The sequence below is a fragment of the Gobius niger genome (genome assembly GCF_951799975.1).
Source record: "Gobius niger genome assembly, chromosome: 4".
In the NCBI taxonomy this organism is placed as follows: Eukaryota; Metazoa; Chordata; class Actinopteri; order Gobiiformes; family Gobiidae; genus Gobius; species Gobius niger.
Genome location: NC_136855.1, coordinates 17,356,072 through 17,377,519, shown reverse-complemented (window position 1 = coordinate 17,377,519; position 21,448 = coordinate 17,356,072). Strand labels below are relative to the sequence as shown.

The following is a 21,448-nucleotide window of genomic DNA, read 5'->3' as shown; positions in this document are numbered from 1 at the left end:
CAGGGCCAGCGACACTTTACGCTTTATTGCCATTCTGCCGGGTCTCAATCAGAGATCGTGTGAACTCAATAGCAGGGGAGAGGCAAACGCTAATTGGCTCATTGAAATTCACAGAGCATCATTGGCAACAAGAAAGAAAGCTTTGTGTTGATCAGAAAGGTACTGTCTATGCTAATTGGCTGGCGCAGCAGTTTGGTGCAGGGAGCCGCAGTATCAGGGCTGTGGCTGAAGTTGGGTAACCAGGACAATTCTGATAATGAGCTTACGTGGGCACTGCTCGTCTGCACTGACAGCCTATTAAGACGGAGAGCACTGATAGTTTGGTTTATTGCATTTGTGTGATTTTAATGATTTCGATTTTTACGCCATGTTACCTGGAAAAATGGATTTCCCGAAGTTGAGTTATAACTGAATAAAAGTTTGTGCTCACAGCCAAGCTTTCTGCTTAAGTTATAAAAAAAAAAGTATATATATATATATATAGGAAAAATCAAAGAGCATCTAAAAGTGGATTTCTTATATTAAATTGCTCAGAAATTGACGAGATTATTAGAATGGAAATAGAATATAAAAAACTTCATTGTCTACCATGCACAATGATTTTTTGCCTTTGGCTTGCTCAAGGAATTTATTTGCAAGGAATGAATACACACACTTTACTTTACAGCACAATAAGAATGGGAGCATTACCAAGAGAATGTATCAAGCCAGATGAACCAATAGCATCGTAGCACACAAAAACATACAAATTCACTGGGTTCACATTCAGGTGAAGGTGTAAATCGATTGTCCTCAACGAAACATTCACAATCTTTTACAATGTCTGAAATCGTTCAGAACATATTACACTTAAAGAGCCGCGTAAATGACCATTTTCCACCGTATTCAACTGTATGAGTGACAGAAATTGGACTACACAGGCGGGAGGTAACAGTGAGCACATATGATTTGTGTGAGTAAAGGCACTTAGCATCTCATTTGACCGTGACAGTTCATACGACCTCTCAATTGTTCCACCGTTTGAGGATTGAAAAGTACTGCGTTCCATAGTGTTGAAAGGACGTTCTGACACATAATGAAAGCCGACGTGATGGAGATTAAGCTGTGGTGAATGACAACGGTCTTTGTCTAATGATGAGACAGGTTCAGCTGAATGCATATCCGGTCACTAAATGGTCAGAGGTGGGCTCCTGACGAACGATCATCATTGCAAGGAAGAAAGGCCTTTGAAAGTAAATATTAACTGCTTAATCTTTTCACCCCTGCTGAACCAAGCATATTATGTCCAGTCTGGCATAACTAAAATCTTAAAGCTTCTTGGAAAAAGCGTCAAAATAGTGACGGAAATGAGGATAATAACGCAACAAATACGCTTAAAAAAAGTGACATAAACGCGGCAACAATGTTACAGAAAAGTCAGTTTTGTAGGTCTTAGCTTTCAAATGAGGCATGATGTGGCTTATAGGCATTTAGCTTTTAGATTTGGGTTAAGTCAAATTGGAGAAAATGAGCTCTGTAAGAGGTTAAAACACAGTCACACGAGTAAAAAGCCCCCACATTGTAATTATTACAGTGCATTCACTAGCATCTTGGGGGTCCTATGGGGGGTTTGGAAAATCTAAATAATTAATTCGGATAATTAAATATTTAATTATCCTATTTTGTTTTTGTTTTTCTTGATTAACTCAGCTGCTGTTTGGTGTGAAGTTTGTTTGAACTTTTTCTGACAACAATAGGGCCCTCATATAGGCAAGATGAGTGAAGCGTGTTCAAGGACATGGCAACAACATCCCATGATTTGGCAGGACTTGAACCACCAACCTTCGAGTTAAACCAAGTCTACCAATGTTAACTGTTCCACTGGGGGTAATAAGATGCAATGTCAGTCCAAGTTAGGGTGGTCAATAGTCGTACTTTGGCAAACCGGAAGTGCAGCATGCAATATCATTTGACTTTGAAAAACACTGACATGAACATAAGTTGTTCTCTTCTTCAATCACTTCTAAATTTGGAGCTTGGTGACAAATGCAAGAGCAAATGTATGTTAACATTTCAAACACGGAGCAGTGGTAAACATGTCGGCCATCTTGCCTTGTCAGCCTGTTATCAGCTGCTGTTTAGTGTTTGATCAATGGAGGCCTCAGAGGGAGCCACTATGACACACCTGCCAGTTAGTGGAATAATTAAAGACGTGTATGTTTGGTAATGAGAACAGGGGTGCACGTGCAAAGAGCTGCCGGCGAACACTCGCCTGGGTTAAACACTAGCATGTTAACAGAGGTGTGATGTTTACTATCACAGGCATCTTACAGAGCATGCGACTGACGCTAACAAGCAGGCATTTACCCAAGTAATTATAGAGCATCCTACGGGGCACGTGCGTCTGCCAGAAAATCCATGGCAAATGGCAAACTTTAAGCGATGAAGATGTGTAAAAGTTTCATCATACTAAACAAATGCCAAAACATCATAATCGACCCTTTGAGGTTTGTCTTTCAGTCTTGGATTAGATTGTTGCAGAAAAGTACAAATAGCTTTGAAATGATGAAACATATATGCTGCCAAGTGCGTTCTTTGTGCCAGTCTCAAGCCTATAAAGATGAAGAGGAAGACAATGAATTTAGGGCCAATTCTGCAGTCCCTGCTATAGAAGGCAGACGATTTGCTATAGCAGTTGTTGATAGGAAAAGTAAGAATGATGATTACGTCCATCGGCAATAGGATTAGGAAGATATCCCATTTATTCTACTGAGAAAAATATTGATGCGTTGTAGTCTACAGTTTGTACAACTTTGCTACATTTCCCTTCCCACACCATGAAACTGTCTTATTATTTCACTTTCCAATTAAGACAAAAAAAGTGTCAGGTGCATTGGGCATATCTAAGCAATTAGCATTTGGAAACCAGGATCTAGGCTTTAACTTGAATCACTGACTATGAGATATTTCGCAGAGCGCATTGCGATATCACATTTGCCCATTTCGGACACAATACAACCATAAAATGCTTCAGAAAATGACTGGCAGAGCAGCTATGCCTGTGTGATATCTCCATTATGGCGGTGTATAAGGGAAAGCCCTGAGCATCAAGGACAGCAGTGATCAGCCCACACAGCGCTCTCCCAAAGCCATCTGGAAACTCAGCTCTGGTCTTAAATCACCACGCAGACAGGAGCTTCCCACAGGTAGACACTATAATGAATAGGCCCCCCTCATATGCAAACAGAGTGGCGTGAACAGCATACTTATTCTGCCGCAGAATGTCTCCCCAATTTATTGTGATAAATGCAATACCCGCATGATGCTAAATTCTGCATATAATAAAATGCAAGCAAAAAGGAGCATGACTTGGGTATAACATTTCAATTTAAGGTGTTTCTGGACATACTCTTATTTATTCATCAGAGAAATTACTGGTATGTAGGTTTTATTTCTCCAAGAAAAGCATAGACGGCTGTACATGTCTTGTCGTGATTAGTCAAATCAGTTCTTCCTTACAGCCAAACACTGGGATGTTGCAGTATTGTCTGTCACCAACTGTGGCCTTGAAGTAATTAATAAGTAATTAGTAAGTAATTGTGTTCATTGTGAAAGGCCGACTGTTTCAATAAAAAAGATTTTGACTCATCAAACTTTGCTATTCTTGATTAAGCATCTTATTTTTTATCAGACTTTATTAATCCACCTGAATGTCTGTCCTCTGAGATTTACAGGACCCGATGTTGTGTTTCGACTAGACTTTCGCGCTGACGTGGTGCACACTGTGTAATCTTCCGCTCCAGCCTAAACGCAGCAAGTTGGTTGAATGGAGGCAGTACATCGGCTGGACCGGGGTTCACACGCTCCATTGTTTTGATAATGTTTCTGCGGCGTTTAGAGCCCCGTGTGGCACTCCAAAGTCAGCGGTATGTTCTCTCTCTCGGGACACGGCCAATGCTTAACTCACAGTGGAACTACTACAAACTTTGTAGTTTGTCCTGTAAGAGCTTGAAAATGATGGAGCGTAAATGCTGAAAGAAGTACACGAGGCAGCGCTATGTTAATGTAAAGATGAGCAGAGAAAAAGGGAAGAAGCAACAGGCAACAAGCACTTGTTGCCACCAAGCCTCCGTCGACCCCTTCTTTCTAAGCCACGCCCTGGCAAAATGTCTTCTGCGCTAACTCTGTTTGTTGAACATTGGGCCCATAATTGTCACGATTCGGCCTTTGTTATCCTGGTTTGTGTTCATCTGTTCTTGGTGGTTTATTTTGACATGTCTTTTTGGTCGTGTGATTTTCTGTTTGACTTCCCTCGTTACCTGCCTGCCCCGCCCTGATGTGTTTCACCTGATCCCGTTTCCTCTTGTATTTATACCCCTGTGTTTCCCTTGTCCTTTGTTGCGTCATTGTCTTCGTCAGCCCCGGTTTTTGGTTTTCTCTGGATTTGGTTATTTTGGTTTTCGTTGTTCATTAAACATCTCCAGTTTTGTTGCAGTCCTGCATTTTGGGTTTTTACTTTCTTCACACCACCTCCAACCATGACAATAATCTTGTAAACAGAGATTATACAGTGTCCTAATTTAAAGACCGAGCTGAACTTACAATAAGACTTGGCTTAGACCTGACAAGACCTTAGACCTGACAAGTCCATGCATAAGTCTGATCGGGTCTCCTACAGTTTTAGGGAATTCTGGTCCAGTTCCAAGTTCAACTAGTGATTTGTGTGGCCTGACCTGCATGGAAACTTACTTACGGAGAGTCTGCATGTAGGTCCAGAGCAGATCAATTAACTGCATGTAGTCTGGTTTGGAGTAATTTAGTGTTTTCATATTGTTACATTTTCTGTGAATCACCAGACAAAATATCACATGAAGTAATTTGCTGCACAGTGTCACATTTTTCTGCATTACCTATACATCCGTACATACATCTCTTCTCTGTAATGTCTCTCCTCTGAAATGTCACTGCAATTAGCGACCTCTCTCTATTTAGACACGTCTTCTGTAGAGCTGTTTGAACAAGATGATTGCCGTGTCTTTACTGTGCCTCCATTTTGCACTGCAGACAGAGTGCCAGCACGGCAAGAAGCGCCATATCATTATTTGCAATTAAACCTCGCTAACTGCAAAAAGGAGAGGGGGGGGGGAGCAGCGCTAAAAGGTACAGTGTCAGGTAGAGCAAAGAGCATTGTGTCGACAGTGGTCCGATGCTTTGTATGGAGGTTTAGAGCTTGCTAGTGATTCTCTTTGAAGCGCTTTGCAGTAAATAGGGGGGTAAAGGCTGAGAACTTACAGTCATCATATTTGCCAGTCAGAGGAGGGAAGTGTCGGGATGTGAATGTGCTCCCAAGACGCAGCCTGTCACTCTGCATTTGACTCATGGCAGCTCCAGCTCTGACAGGCCTCTTACACGGACCAGGGGGCGCAGAGGCAGCTGAGGCATAAAGACAAAGGCCCAGGCCAAGAAATTATACACCTGAAGATGTGAACTTCTGAAGGGAGATATTAGCACTTGAATTTGTACATTTATGGAGATTAAAGAGAGAACCAATGATTAGGGATAAGTACTGACTTGTAAAGCTAAGGTGGAGGCAGAAGTTAAATCTTGCCTAAAGGGCGCCAAATTGGCTAAGGCCTGGGCAACATTAGGAGGAATCAGAATTTTAACTGTTAGCCACTGGCCCAACATGTTTCTAGCTCTCAAAAAAAACAACTATTCTTTATGTGGATGCACAGAAACATTTTTACAACTTTCAGACTGTGAAGCATAATTAACCAGCACAGCAACAGTAACAAATCCAGCTCATCAGCATTTTCTTCTCAGTCTGCTAACCATGCATATGTTCTTTGTCACAAATTGCTGCTGTTATAAGATACACTAGGAGTGCCAAAATTATTTGACTGTTATAAGAGTCATCTATAGTGTTTCTTTTGTTTAAGCAAGACATAATTCAACCTGGATAGACTCAAACAGACAAAAGCAGCGATTAGGAAGATTTATTGACATGTATATTAGTTTTGGCGATGAGACCCCGGCGGTAGACATCGATGTATGAAAGTCAGTATGGATGAACAGCTTGGAGCTAGGGATGTCTTCTCGGAGCCTGGACACTGGTGGTGGTATGAAGACCAGTGAAGATACAGCAGGTAGAAGCCGTGGACGGAGGAGGCGGAGATGGGGTGGAGGCGGGTCGCAGCACAGCTGTGAAGCGAACGAACCATGATTCCTGGGGCTTAAAAGTGGGACCGAGGGCAATGATTGGCTGCTACGGAGGTGCGGCTCTTACGCTGATGGCTGAGGTGGAGCCATCAGATTGGCTGGAGGTAGGTGATGCTGAAATTAGTCTCCCAGGTTGAATTAACGCCCAGGCTTCATTTGACTGAACTTTATCCCTTGACTTTGTGTCTTTTCATGTAACTTTTTGTAAAATATCAAAATCTTCAATATTCAATTATGCATTTATAGATTAATTCTGGCCAAAAATCATCAGTGAGTTTGTGGTGAGGATAGGATTCATCAGTTGCAGTTTTTTTTTTCTATACATATTTTTTTTCTTGTGCTAAACCACACGGATGCCATTTCTTCATGCTTCGCTCCACTTGTGCTCTACAGAGCCAGAGGAACTTTACAGTTATGATACTGTGAACTATGCCCGAAGCAGGACTAGAATCTTTATCCTTTTGTGCGCATTATTCTGCGTCACAGGGACCTGTCAACCATTTGCCACTGCTTGTAGAGCTTGGTAACGTTCATTGTGTCCTCTTGTTACTATTATAACTTTAAAGGCTCTTTTAGTCAAAAACTAGGATGAGAGATGTTAAATTCTTTCCCATTCACATCTGCAAGCCTTCATCAGAAGCATCATCGGTGTGCAGTCAAGTGCTAGTTATCAGCTGTCAGGACCGTCTGAGTGGCCACGCGTTGGAAGAAAGAACAGCTGATAAGAGACGTCACTGCACACCGGTGATACTTCTGAAGATGCCCCGCAGATAGCGGCTGGAACATGTAAAGGTAAAAGAATTTAACATCTCATCCTAGTATCTGACTAATAGAACCCTACAAGTTATTTCATTTGTTGGAACTCGTCTACTGTCAAACAATGTCCAACTTTAATAACTTTAATAACAGATTTTAAATGGTTTATGAACACACGATGTACAATCAAAGGTATGTGCTTGCTATAAACATTTCAGGAAAATGTTTATTGTAGTAAATCAAGGTTAATAATAAAATGTAAAAGAAGCTAATTTCCTGCAGTGATTTTTACTTGGAGCATTTCTATTGTCAACAATGTCCAACTTTAATTACACAAAGCGGATCATGAGTCTGGATTTTAATCTTAAACAAACAGCTACAATAATTTATTGGAGATAATTCATTATCTTCAGGTTTGCAGCTCTGGATGTGTATGTGTGTATCTCCTGGGCATGGAGCTGCAGCCAATAAGAACGGATTAAAACCAGCTCACTCTGCTGTTTGTCTAACGTTACATTTCTTTTCCCCATCTGAGATTCTGCTCCGGATAATAAAATGAATTTCTAAGCCATGCGAAAACAAGTGGTGCTTCAAATGTTTTATTAATGCGGTAAACAAGGCAACACACATGACCAAGATTGTTTTCCAGCTACTTTAAACGGACTTCTATCACAGTCAAATGCAATAACGAGCCATTCACATTTAACAGAACTGCCCAAATCCAATGTGAATATATTCTAAGTGCTAATCCTTGGGAGTAAGAGGAGTAGGGCTATGAATAATGCAGGAGCAAAACTGCTGGTCAACCACCACATCAATGAGTGGTAAATAATTCAGCGTATGGGGTAGACGGGCAGACGGAGGAGGCCATGATTGAGAGACATGGGGACAGCGCCTACTTATGGATTCTTGATGGGTTTTTAGCACATCCAGAGGAGACGACAGCGAAAGCAAGAGAGCGGGTCAACAAATAATTTATAGAAAAGAGCGGTTGATGAGCAAGATGATGAAATTCTACAGTTGCGCAGATTGCAAGATGAATTTGTCAATAGCTGCGTTGCTGTTTTTGTGTGTGTGCTGTGGAATAGTAATGATACATTTCCATTTGCTGCGAGGGAAAAACTGGAAACAACTCTGTCTTGCACTTCTGCTCGCCAAGGTCAGGGGCAAATAAATGAAGGGAACAAAGAGCGTGGCTGAAACTGAGATGGAAAACGTTGAAAATAAGGCTTCTGACTGCTACTCGTACCTGCAAGCTCATAAAAACTAATGGAGATGCAGTCTCATTTATTGAACAGAATTTATATTAAAAGGCTGCAGTTGTTTAGGCATTGTAGTGTTAGAGTATAAAATTAATTTATCAACTGAATCAACTGTTTTTAAGTGCGGCGCCCTCGCAACACTGGCCGCAGGCACATGGCGCAACAGTTGTGTACAGTACATGCAAGATGACAGTCTCGTCTGGACCAACGACGCTCTTGCGGCAGATGGAAGATCAGCAGGAGTTTTTCATCTACATCCTCTTACGTTATAGTTTAAGGTAACTAAATGCTGTAGCTGGAGATGAGATGGTCTGATTATGAGATCTAATTTGTTTTTTGTTGAGGTATTGAACCTAACCTATGACCTATTTCAGAATTTAAATAAACAGAACAATTACATTATATACTGTATAAACACTGGCCTGGGATTAAATTAAAGAGAAAAAACAACCTACCAAAAGTAGCATTAGAGCTGTAAAATTGTGTGTCATAGACCTTCATGTTTCTAAACAGCTAAAAACATTTATATTCTGTGTGCACAACTTGCTTCCTTTAATAGAACACCTCATTGCCGAGATGTGTTTATTTTAATTCAAGCCACTCACTTCCCTTGTTACAGCAGCATTTGTCTTTTAAACATGCAGCTGTGTTAGTGAGGCAGAAAGATGCTTTTCCAGACACAATGATATGTCGGTATGAACTCACTTGTCAAGTAAATAATACTGATTATCTTGTTACCATGGCAATTACAGTGGGTGGAATATGAATGAAGAAACTCCTCAATCTCTCGTTAGGCAGCCATTCTGAGCAACTTTTGACAATGGCAACACCACAATAGATATACTGTATGTCGTGTAAGCACCAAAATGAACATGAACAAAGGCCAAACAAAAATATTAAAGCTTGGTGTGAAAAGGCAAACTTCCCTCCTAAGCTTTAAGTAACGGACACTGAACAAGCACTTATAAAGATTTGATTGGGGACAGATGCTGGATTGTGGAAGAGTCTCTTTGTGTGAAGCTCATTCTGCTTTTTGATTGGATAATTATCTTGTGGACCAAAACAAAACAAAACAAAACAGGGACAGTTTTATTCCAGCAGAAATTTTCCTTCTAAATAACATAATAACAGTAACAATAACGACATGTTTTGACATCATTAAGGACAGCAAATGTTGCACTATGTTACTGTAAGTGTTAAATGTATGTGTGTTGCAGTAACGTCTTGTGTATTATGTAAAGAGGATGGAGCTGCAGCCAGCCTCCGGCGTCCCGCACACACTTGCCCTCGGCTCATTCACTCAGCGCTCTCTCCCATTTGGTGCTTTGTTCAACCCCCAAAAGTAAAATACATTTGTAAATGGGTTTTTGTGGGCGCTTTGGCTTTCTATCATCTGGATAAAGGATCTGGCACAAGAACGACACGTTTAACCTGTTCATTTGACTTTAAACCGTGCTTTGAAAGACCCGAGGTGAGGCCTCGTGGAGCATCAGGATTGTTAATAACTTATCACTTGCGCAGGCTGGGTACAAGTCAAGTTATTTGTAATATTGTGAGAATGTATTTTATGTTGCAACTTCTTATTTCTAATTGGAAAATGGTATCGTTATTTCAAAGTAAGTAACATTTACACAATTACCAGAGACTGCAAGTTGCAGCTTTGTTGACTTTATATTGGAGTCAATACAACATGTGCCTCACCAGCACCACGCTCACCGCACATCACTGGTGAGTTGATATGAGGCTCTTGCACTGGAATCTAATTTACCAACAGATACTACGTAATAAACATTAATTTGAACATGTTGACCTCAGAGTCTCTGGAGACGCAGATGGGTCATGTCTATTCATTATTTACAAAACTCTAGCATCTAGTTTACTTCCTGTTAAAAAGTGCACTATTGCTGCCTAAAAATGTACGAAATCATATTAAACAAGGATGAAGCGCTTCTGCAGGAGGGAACTTTGACGAGTTCTTAACAGTAACACTTAATACATTTCCACACTCTATGCTGAATGAAATCATACAGCTGAGTAAACATGCCATCATTGATTCCAACCAAAACTCTGCCGTGAAAACGAGATGAAAACGTTTTTTTGATGTCACTGTGAAGGTCAAAAATTTCCAAGGTCTGCCCGTTCCAGTCTCTAATGATAAAATGAATGTTCCTGTCTGCTATTTTTTAACGTCTCCTTCCTTGCATGACCCACATATTCCAATCAAGCCCTAGTTTTTTCTGTCTGCCAGACCAGCCATTGTGAAGTAGTGACATGATTGCGACTTTTACGGGGCTAGACCCCTTTGGTGCGTCGCGCTGAGGGGGGAAAAAAACCTGAGTGCCACATGTGACGAGTGTGGCACATCCTTAAGGCGTAGTAGGAATAAAACATGAGCTGCTCTCTGCAAATGGAGGAGCGATGATGACAATCCAGGTCATGCTGATGCTGTCACACACTTCACTTTACGGGAGCAGCTAACGAGACGCCGCCAATCAGACGCATTTGCAAATCTGAGCCCTTTGCAAATCAGGTCCCAATGAGATGATAATGCAAACTACATAACACTGGAGAGCTGTGAGCACACACACTGTTCAATGAATTATAACAGATGTGGCACAAAAAGGCCTCAACTGCAAACACTGATTGGAAGACTTCCCACTCCTCTTTCGCTCTGAATGCACAAATGGCATCCGAGAATACTGGAATAAAAATGTCTTGTTGTCATCTGGGATTACATTTAACAGTGGGTTCAGTGCTCTTCTAATTCTATTTTACTGTGTAGCAGGTTGATCATATATTCGAAAATACAAAAAATTCAATATATAACTAAATAAAAAGAAAGAAAGAAAAAGGGGTATGATAAGGGATATAATGAGTTCCTGAAATGTATTTTTAAATATGTTACTAATGATTTTCTGTGCGTTTCACACTTGTGCCATTATGCAAGCAACGTGGTTATAATGGAAATACGGAAGTACGTTTTTACATTAGATTTTAAAATAAAACCTGTCTCCTTTTATTTTCTTTCTGGCTGTTAATTTTCACGTGTTTTCACTGCAAATGAAGTATATATTGAATCTTACAGGAAACCAGGAAGGGACAAAGGAGGAGGTATCCGGGCAAGACTCAAAGCTAAGCCACACATGCCTTCTGTCCCTACCATTGCTCTGGCTAATGGACGTTCACTGGAGGATAAAACAGACTAACAGCTAATCTCTTCCCAGAAGATGGTGAAAGACTGTTGTGGAGCGGAGAGAGCTGCGCAGGAGGAAGTGGAAGGAGGAGGTGGAGGAGCGGACCAGTGCAGGACACCACGCTCTGAAACAGGGACAAACCCAGGAGGTTTCAGAGGATCAGAGGAGACTAAAGGCAGCCAGCCAGGTTTCCTGAGTGCTACGGTTTCCTCTATCTTCAAAAACATCCTGGTCAGGTTGAACGCTATTTCGTTGTATGGTTGTACAATGACAAAAAAAACCACTTACTCACTTACTTACATCCTCTGTAATTGTATTGTATTGTATTGTAATGACTCTCTTTATATGTAACATACAACTCAATGATTGCTGATGACAAGTGCCCATCTATAGAATGAGACACTTACACAAATAATAATACAATACATGGGACAAAATAAAATGCACAAAAACAGAAAACTATAAAACCAATGAATAAATAATTTGACCTGAACAAAGATGTTTCTTCCGTTGAAGTTCAAATTTTCGCTTGCTGATATTATTTTTAGGTGATAGGTAAAAAACGTGTGCATCTGCCTCACAAGGTCAGACAAAGTCTCTAAACTGTCCAATTTAAAAAGTGCTTGTTGCCTGAAGTTTTCACAGATTAAGTCCATTAGCTTTTCTTATTAACTTCTCATTAAGCGCTGGAAGAAATTATACAAATGGCTTGAAGCAATGAAAGAGAAGTTACTTTTAAATGTGTTGCACGCTTCATTAAAAGTCACATCTCGCACCTACAACTAAGGACTTTCCTGAGCAAAAGTAACAGAAACCTTTACAGTGTTAAGAGTTTGGGCCTGATGCTGTTTATGAGGTTTTCTCCTGGAAAACCCTTACGCTGAAAGAGATTCACAGAGGGGGAAAAGATGGACGGGAATCTCAATTTCAACTTTCTTTTCAGATGACATAAGTCATCCAAAGTGCTTCACACAAAGAAAGGGGATTTTTTCATTCACTCCCATACAAGGTGGTCGTAAGCAGCGTATGTAGAAACAGCTAGCCTTGGGGTTCACCTACAGTGCCCCTCGTTAGTATTCATACACCTTGAACTTTTGCACATTTTGTCATGTTTACAACCCTAAACATAAAGATTTTATTTGGATTTTTTTACTGAACGTTCACACACAAGTAACAGACAACTGTGAAGTGAAAGCAAAATGATACATGATTCTGCTATTTTTTTAAAAATAGAAAAGTGAAAAGTGGGACTTGCATAAGTATTCATACAGCATGAATTAATACTTTGTGGAACCCCCTTTTGCTGCAATAACAGCAGCAAGTCTCTTGGGGTATGACTGTACATGATTTGCACATCTAGAAACTGAAATTTTAGCCCATTCCTCTATACAAAACAACTCCAGCTCTGTCAGATTTGAAGGAGAGCGTTTGTGAACAGCAGTTTTCAATTCTTTCCACAGATTTTCAATAGGATTTAGGTCAGGACTTTGACTGGGCCATTCCAACACATTAATATGTTTGTCTTTAAACCATTCCATTGTAGATTTAGCTTTGTGTTTAGGGTCATTGTCCTGCTGGAAGGTGAATCTCCGCCCCAGCCTCAGTTCTCTTGCTGACTCCAGCAGGTTTTCCTCCAAAATGTCTCTATATTTGGCTCCATCCATGTCCCCAACTATTCTCACAATCTTCCCAGTCCCCGCTGAGGAAAAGCAGCCCCACAGCATGATGCTCCCCCCCGTATATTTGACACTGGGGATGGTGCATTCAGGACGATGAGCAGTGTTAGGTTTGTGCCATACATAACGTTTTGCATTTGGGCCAAAAAGTTCAATTTTTGTCTCATCTGACCAAAGCACCTTCTTCCACATGGAGCTGTGTCCTCCATATGACTTCTAGCAAACTTCAAACGGGATTTTTTATGGCCTCCTTTCAATAATGGCTTTCTTCTTCCACTCGTATATGAAGGCCAGATTTGTGAAGAATATGACTTATAGTTGTCCCATGTACAGTTTCCCCCAGCTCAGCAGCAGCACTTCACAGTTCCTCCAGAGTTATCTTGGGGCACTTGGTTGCCTTTCTGACCAGTGTTCTCCTTGTTCGCTCTGATATTTTAGGTAGAGGACCACGCCTTGGTAAGTTGGCAGTGGTGCTATACTCTTTCCATTTCCGAACAATGGATTGAACAGTGCTCCGGGAGATGTTCAAATCTTGGGAAATCTTTGTATAACTTAACGCTGCTTTAAACTTCTCCACAACTTTATCCCTGACCTCTCTGGTGCTCCTTGACCTTCAGGATGTTGTTTAGTGACCAATACACTCCGACCACAGCTCTGAGGGCCTAAAAGAACAGCTGAAATTATACTGAGAGCAGATTACACACAGGTGGCCTCTATTTAACCGTTAGGCCAAGGTGTGAACAGTCTGGAGTCATTAGAAATGTTTTAAAGGCAATTTAATGCACTCAGAAAATGCTGTATGAATACTTATGCACGCCCCACTTTTCACTTTTCTATTTTTTGAAAATTAACAGAATCATGTATCATTTTGCTTTCACTTCACAGTTGTCTGTTACTTGTGTGTGAACGTTCAGTAAAAAAATAAAAAATAAAATCTTTATGTTTAGGGTTGTAAACATGACAAAATGTGCAAAAGTTCAAGGTGTATGAATACTAACGAGAGGCACTGTACAAAAGTGTGGCTGCGCACTGCGAACATAGAGTATTTTCTTACTTTACAGCTTTACTCTGTAGTTGAAGTGTCGAACGTTTCACCTCGTAGTCACTCTAGTAGTAAATGTAAAATGAATGCAGTAAAACCACTGTAAAAACGACCTAAAGCCTATATCCAGTGGACAAGTGGTGAAAGATACACATGTGGCCGAGAAGGAGTCTCCACTTTTTTTTGTCATGAACTCCTATTTCCAAATAAAGGGTGGCAGAAAGCTACTTATTACTTTGAAAATACTTGGAAAAAATATTATGCGATTCTATGGGATATTTAGCTAAATGTTGGCAGATGGGGTCATAATATACAGGATGGGTTATTTTGCCAATTAAATTAGCTACTTGGAGAGGGCTCGTAAGCTACATGCGGTCCTCTTAAATCCTCCTACATCTACGAGGCACTGTCATAGTCATAGTATTCACGCACATACTGGGTATTTCCATTAAATGTACGTGTGAGAAGAGCTGAGACAAACAATCAATTACGCCAAACGTGCAGTGTTTTGAGATGACTGTCTACTTTGCTTCACTGCTGGAGTTCTGCCTCTTTCATGTCAAGATTTCACAACAATGCTCTTTCTACAGCGAGAATATAAAGAGGATTTCATTGTGCAAGGCCCAACAAGAAGTATTTAGTTCTTATTAAGGTCTATATTTGACAACAACTTTAAAAGGATTTGCACTGTTGTTTTGGACAAGGCTTTCACATTTCCAAGACATGGATAGACAGGGCATCTGTGAACGGGTTCCACAATTGGAGACATGGGAGGAGGTGGACACAGCGCCTCCTCCTTCTTCACGCGTGGCAGGTAAACAAAACACTTGTCGTGACAGCATACCATGGGGAAAAAGTCAGCAAAGTCCCATTGAACCAGCGCCAGAAGAGCCCGGATTAGACACAAAGGGCTCATTCTACAGACACAAAATATTACTATTTTTCATTAAAATAATTGATTTCTTTTTTTCTGTTTACAAGATATTCAACAGAAGTGGCATCCCAAAATACATCAAAACCCATCTGGACAGAAAATGGAAGTGTCCTTGCGCTTAATCTTTCACTCATACTTCCCTTCTCTCTCTCTCTCCTTTTTCTCTAGAGGTTACGATATAGATTTATGTGCTGTGACTCGCTGCAGATGGTGTGAATTAGACGTGTGGGGAAGCGTCAGCACCAGGTCAACAGTCTTGCCCCGGCCTTCAGCCTTTCAGTCTCCCAGAATAAAAGCAGAGACACAAACCACACGTGAGGAGTGCACTGAAGGAGGTGACATGCATCATCGCCCCCTGCAGACTGATCCACTTGTGTATTTGATGAACAGATGGAAGAGTCCTATGATAAATGAATCATGATAGATAAACATGGGCTTTGAATTTCAGGCCTCAAATACTTTTTCAACCTAACTCCAGCATCTTATCCCTCCTCGCACAGCAGTGTTGAATTGACAATGATGACTAACTTGCAATGTGTTTTTTTCTACCATTGTATCTTGGGTGCCATACTGCATGCCATACTGTGAATGTGTGTCACTTGCTTTAACCACTCCCTTACAGTGGAATGAAATCAGCAGTAATTGCTGTAACGAACAGCGCAATCCCTTTTATCACTCTGGCTGAAAATGTGAGTCCCTCCCGTTCAATTAGCACTGCAGACCACAGTTGCAGAAATCAATTTGGAGGATTGTACATTGCTATGACACCAGTGGAAAGCAACAGTGTGCTCTGCAACTTCTGCTTACTTCAGAACAACAAATTATAGAAATGCGTAACAAACTCACAAAACAGATCTTTTGCCTTAGCGTGACTGAGCGCACGCACAAAGACCAGACAGGTACGCATCAACTCGTCTAAGCTCAGGTAAGAAAAAATAATTACTTTTTAATCCTCTTTAAGGCAATCGAAAAATGAACGTCTCTCATGGAATAAATATGTGCTTTTTTTTTGCATTACATAGTTAAAACTCAAGCAATTAGATAATGTCCTTTACGAATCAGTAATAACGTAATCTGATTCTGACTGACAGCACCCTCTACAGGCTGCCCCTCTACCATTGTCAAAGCTCCAGAAGAGGAAATGGTGCCACAAACTGCTCTAATGCTATCACACAGGGAGATAAACAGCGCTGAGAGGAGCCAAACCTGCAAAAAGCCGCTGCCACAGGGAAGGGCCACATTGATTTTGATGAAGAGGAGAAAAGGACTTTTGTAAATATGAGGCCGCACAAACCTAGACAAATGGCTTTTTAACTGTGTAAGGATTGATTTTGTGTTCTTCTAAAGGCGTCAGCTACTTTTTGGCACTCAAGACTTGTTTTCTATCAGCAGCCACTTACCCATCATTTGAAATATGAGATAAATTAATTACACTTTAGGAAGAACATTGGGGGGACTGAGTTCAGTGCTTTGATTTCCACAGACAGTGTTTTCCCCCTATGAAACTCAATAGACAGCATGAAACCAACAATTTTACACGTTCAGATTGGAATCCCACCCTTGGTCATCTCCTTGTTATCGCTTCCGTTCCCTTTAATTTGGATGTGTGTATTTCTCTAATACGTAACAAGGCTAATTCTCCACTTAGGTGCTCCCTGTCTGCCCATGAACCTGGCTTGCTCGGTGTTTTCCCACTGCTTCACTGAAAGATATGTCAACTGCAGACAACAAACATCCCTGTAACTCCAATATCCATATGTTTAAACTGTGCAGGATAAAATAGGAAGGAGATTGAGCTGTCTATCCTGATTGTGATCTTATTTTATCACATCAAAATTCAGTTACATTGAAAAAAATCTCTCAAACACAAGGTCTAAGTGCTTTGGACATTAGCCATTAATATTTACTGAGACAAAATTCATAATCCGATTTCCTCTGGGCTTTGCAGACACACCTGCTGTTTTTTAGACTCTTCCAGAAACACTTGAGGCTTTAAGGAGGAGCCTGCGGACTGTTGTAACATATAAACAATGAGAACCACAATGTCGAGTGTCTTGTTTACAGTCAGTGCCAATGTCCCGCAAAAGTAATCTCAAATCACTTCACGTAGAAAAGGCTTACAAACCCCACGAGCCACTGTTCACAACAGAAGCGAAGAAAAACCTGCGAGGAAAACCTGCCTTTTCCGTGCTAAGCTTGAAGTATAAAAATGGCATTTACTGCAACTGTAAGCTATTCTTACTAAACTAATCTTCTTTCCCCTTAGGGGAGCAACAGCAAATCACCTGCCTCAAGCCTGTGGGGATTTGCATATTGATATAACTGTGTGTTTGTGTGTAAGCCAGATGCCCTTCCGAAAGAATCTATATACGGTATGCTTGGTGTCACATAAAGATAGTTGTTGTTTTTGTGTGCCAGTGGTTTTACATGCTATATGAATATACTGTAGAAGGGATATTTATCCATTTCTACTTATTATCTACCTGAAATATGACAGGGACATATGAGCAACTATGGGCCTTTAGCGGAGTATACCCTGGGAAATGACCGTCCTGGTTACAGATAATACAATGACCATTCCCTCATTCACATAATACATACAAGGTGTACAACACATTTGCATAGATCAGGAGGATTTGTCCTGCGGATATTCATAAGGTATTCTTTATTGTCCGCAAAGGGAAATTTGCTCTATGCATTTGATCCACCTTTTGATGCCACTTGGGTAACCTGCCAGGAACAGTGCAACAGTGTAGTGCCAGGGGTTCCATTTCTAGATCATTAGGTTTGGTCAGAACTTCCTGGTGGGAGGATTAGTCTATTGGGCATGTCTGGACATTGAAAGAGCAAGCAGAATGTCCACAGAAACATCTGTCAGTTTTGACAATCAAACTCAGGACCTTTTTGCTCGTCAGATTATAATTTATTGACCTTTATTTATAATAACATCTCTACCACTAAATCACCACGGGTCCAAAAATATATCTTGATAAGTTCAAATATATTTGACCTATTATTTCATATGAATATAAGTAAGTAAGTAAGTAAGTAAGTAAGTAAGTAAGTGCTTTATAATCATTGTACAAGCGTACAACGAAATAGTGTTCAGGTGTTAGTCCTGAGCTGCTGCGGCTGAGCCGCACTGTCACTGTGTGTCGGGGAAACTGTAGCACCCAGAAGGAACCTGGCTGGCTGCCCTCTGTCTCCTCTGATCCTCTGAAACGGTGCAGCGCCTCCTGGGTTTGTCCCTGTTTCAGAGCAGTTCCACAACAGTCTTTCACCATCCCCTCGTTTGTCCATTCCTTGTTTCCTGTAGCTCTTCTTGTGACACCTCCACTGTGCTGCAGGTGTGGAGGCTCTTGGTGCCTCTTCAGTGTCTCAGAAGAAGAAATTTGTAGGTCTCTCAAATGGGTTTAGCTGATAAGTTAGCTTTTGTTTAGCTGCTTACTTCAGGATCATTTTGGACTCTCAGAGTAAACAAATCCACCAAACCTCCACAAAAACACAGCAAAGATGTAAAAAAGTATCCAGAAAAACAATGTGGAACACAAAAACCACAAATGCAGTTTGCAGAAAAAGGCAAAAAAATCAGCTGTACCAAGAGAGAGGGAGGTCGCTTCCTGTTTTCATGTCGCCATGACAACAATATTTTACTTTAATTTGAGTAAGTAGTTTGCACTTAGGATGAGAGAAAAAAAAAAAAGAAAATTGAAATGCATAGTTTCCACTTTTCCTACTCAAATCAAAGGCAAATACGTATACAGTATTTATATAGAGCGTACCGTGGCACAGGGACGGTACAATCTGACACAAACCCGACTCTGAGAGGTAGGTTTTCATTTGTTGACCATACTGTAGAAACGTGATTTATGGCTGCGACAGAAACTTGATGCCAATGGGATTAGGGGAGGCCATGTCAGGGGAGGCTCACCTGATTGATGTGCTTGAGTTTGTCGATAATCTGGTTTATGACTGGATCCGCTTCCTTCACTTTCACCTCTGGGTTGGAGCTCTGCGCTTTGATGCCGCTGCCCACCACTCGCAGCGTGTAGCTGTGGAGACAAAAGCCACAACGTTAGGAAGCCCGTTACATCTCTAGGCCACGGTATAGGACACAAGACATGAAATACAGCTCCGGTGTGTAGTAAAAGCAAACTCAACAACTTATTTGTGCTGCTAAAGAATTATCAATTTCCTGAAGTGGCCTGAAAAGACGGGGCATAGTTCATTTAGAGCCCTCGAGGTACGGGTTAGATTTGTTGTGCACTGAAGCTATGTTTTACCCGCGTCGGCACATACATGTTCACCAAACCTTATCAAAGCTGCAGGCTGTGAATTACGAGTGCAGTTTATCGAGAACCGCACACCACAAGTCCATTACAGCTCCTCTTGGAAAGTGATGGCATCTAAGCCTGTATGGTGAATATGTTCAACTAATCGTTTATGGCATAGATCTTAACGCGTGATGGCACTTCAAGGCTTCTATCGGTTTAGCCTCTAATAACTGTGGCTATGATAAGCACAAGTTACTTCGATCTCCATACACTTTGAAATGAAAGAAAAGTAAATGAAAATAACTGTCACTCAGCCTGTCCCTATAGCACTGCACAAATCGCGAGGCTCTTTATGAGATACAAGGTCAAGAAGAGATTGTATGAATTATTAAGGAGCAGGAAGTATGGCGGCTTCATTTATTTAAAAGAAAAGGTGGGCGGCGGGTTTCTTCATGCCGCTGCCACCGGAGTGTTATTCTCCTGTTAATTCTTCGTGACCCGTGGCTATTTTTAGAGAAAATTCTACCATCATTACGTGTCATTTCAGAAGTTTTATTCACAGTTTCCTGTCTCATCATTTTGCGGCCCGTGCCCCTCCAGACTGTTGCCACGGCAGTGCATTCCTTCTCTCGACTTTCATCAGATTAAATATTAAAGGGAACATTTAGAATCATTGGACAGGAGCAAAGAGCTTAGCATACGTCCCGTGTTTAGGGAATGACCAGCTTTTGGCAGGGAATTGATTTGTGTGGGATTTGGTGCAGATGTTCAGTGCTCAAAGGAAGCAACTTGAGATGAACCCAAACAGATGTGTCTGATATTATTATAATGTGAATGATGGCTACATGCTACGGAAAAGTGGTAACTAGATATTTGATTTGATGCTCAGATAATTATATTACAAGGCTGCAAAATAAATAGTAATCAAATGAGCATTGCAAATTGAATGGTTTCAAATTGCAAATCACAAAGGCAGTCATTTAATACAATGTTCTCTGCAAACAACAAATTATCCCGTTGCCATTGGGTGTTATTATGAATAAAACTTGCTAACTCTGTAGTTTATACTAGGGATGCACCGATCCAATACTGGTATTGGATATTGGAGCCAATACTAGAAAAAACACAATAACGGGTATCGGTTACAAATAGCCGATACTGAACCGATATCAGTTTTGGGTCACCGCCTGAAAAACACAACTTTTATCAATCTAAGTGAATATGAGCAGGCCGTATATTGTTTTAAAGCTAAGAACTTGGAGAATTCAATCACTGATTTAGTTTTATCTCCGCAAATAAACTTTTTGATCGCCGCGCAAAATGTAGCGCTAACAATGGCATGCTAAAGCTAGCGGGTGCATGCTAATGCCAACCAAAATCAAGGCTGGGTCAGAAACTATGATAGAAATACTTAAAGTAGCCTAATACAATAAAATAACCACTGCTGAAGCCAAGTGCTTGTATTTTAGTTTAAGAAATAACTGATCTAACATATTTGTAATGAACAGATCCCTTTATGTGAGTTGCTTATATTAATGTAATATAGCCTACCCAAGGATAATTACAGTAGTGTGGAAAAGTCCAGTGATCCTTGTTTAATGTGCATCCATTAGTTTATTAATAGATATAATTGATAATTGATCTGTAACATCATGACAATAAAATATGACTTTATTGATCTTAAATGGACTATACAGAGTTTAAAAATGTTAAAATTATGTATTTTCCTCCCCCTACATGTTCCATCCATGTCCGAACATGTAGAATGAGCCCAGACCTGTTCACCACAACTGTCTCTAAAATCCTGTACTGTCACTCAAAAAGTTGTTAATTCGGGTCCAAAGTGCGGTCATGCACAAGCTTAATATAGAAGGTGCATTTACATGTATGACCTGAGGTGGCAGGAGTGAGTATAAAATGACCAACTTGCATCTATTCTCTTTAAAATAGAGAAAAGAGTCAGTTAAATTTTTCACTCAGAGAATGCCACTTTGAAGAAAGTTTCTTGGTATTGGTAAATATCTGATACTGGCAGACACTCAATCCCCAGTATCGGTATCGGTAGCAAAAAAGCTGGATCGGTGCATCTCTAGTTTATACCTCAACAAAGAT

The 21,448-nt window shown here is 40.7% G+C and overlaps 1 protein-coding gene across 1 annotated transcript in view; it reads right to left on the bottom strand.

Annotated features, from left to right (window-relative positions):
* The window catches only part of gpc5a (glypican 5a), a 165,660-nt gene that overhangs the window by 53,884 nt on the left and 90,328 nt on the right, over positions 1-21,448 (bottom strand). The window contains exon 7 of the mRNA XM_079555329.1: positions 18,994-19,114. Coding sequence (XP_079411455.1) covers positions 18,994-19,114 — 121 coding nt within the window. The remainder of the gene's footprint in view (positions 1-18,993; positions 19,115-21,448) is intronic.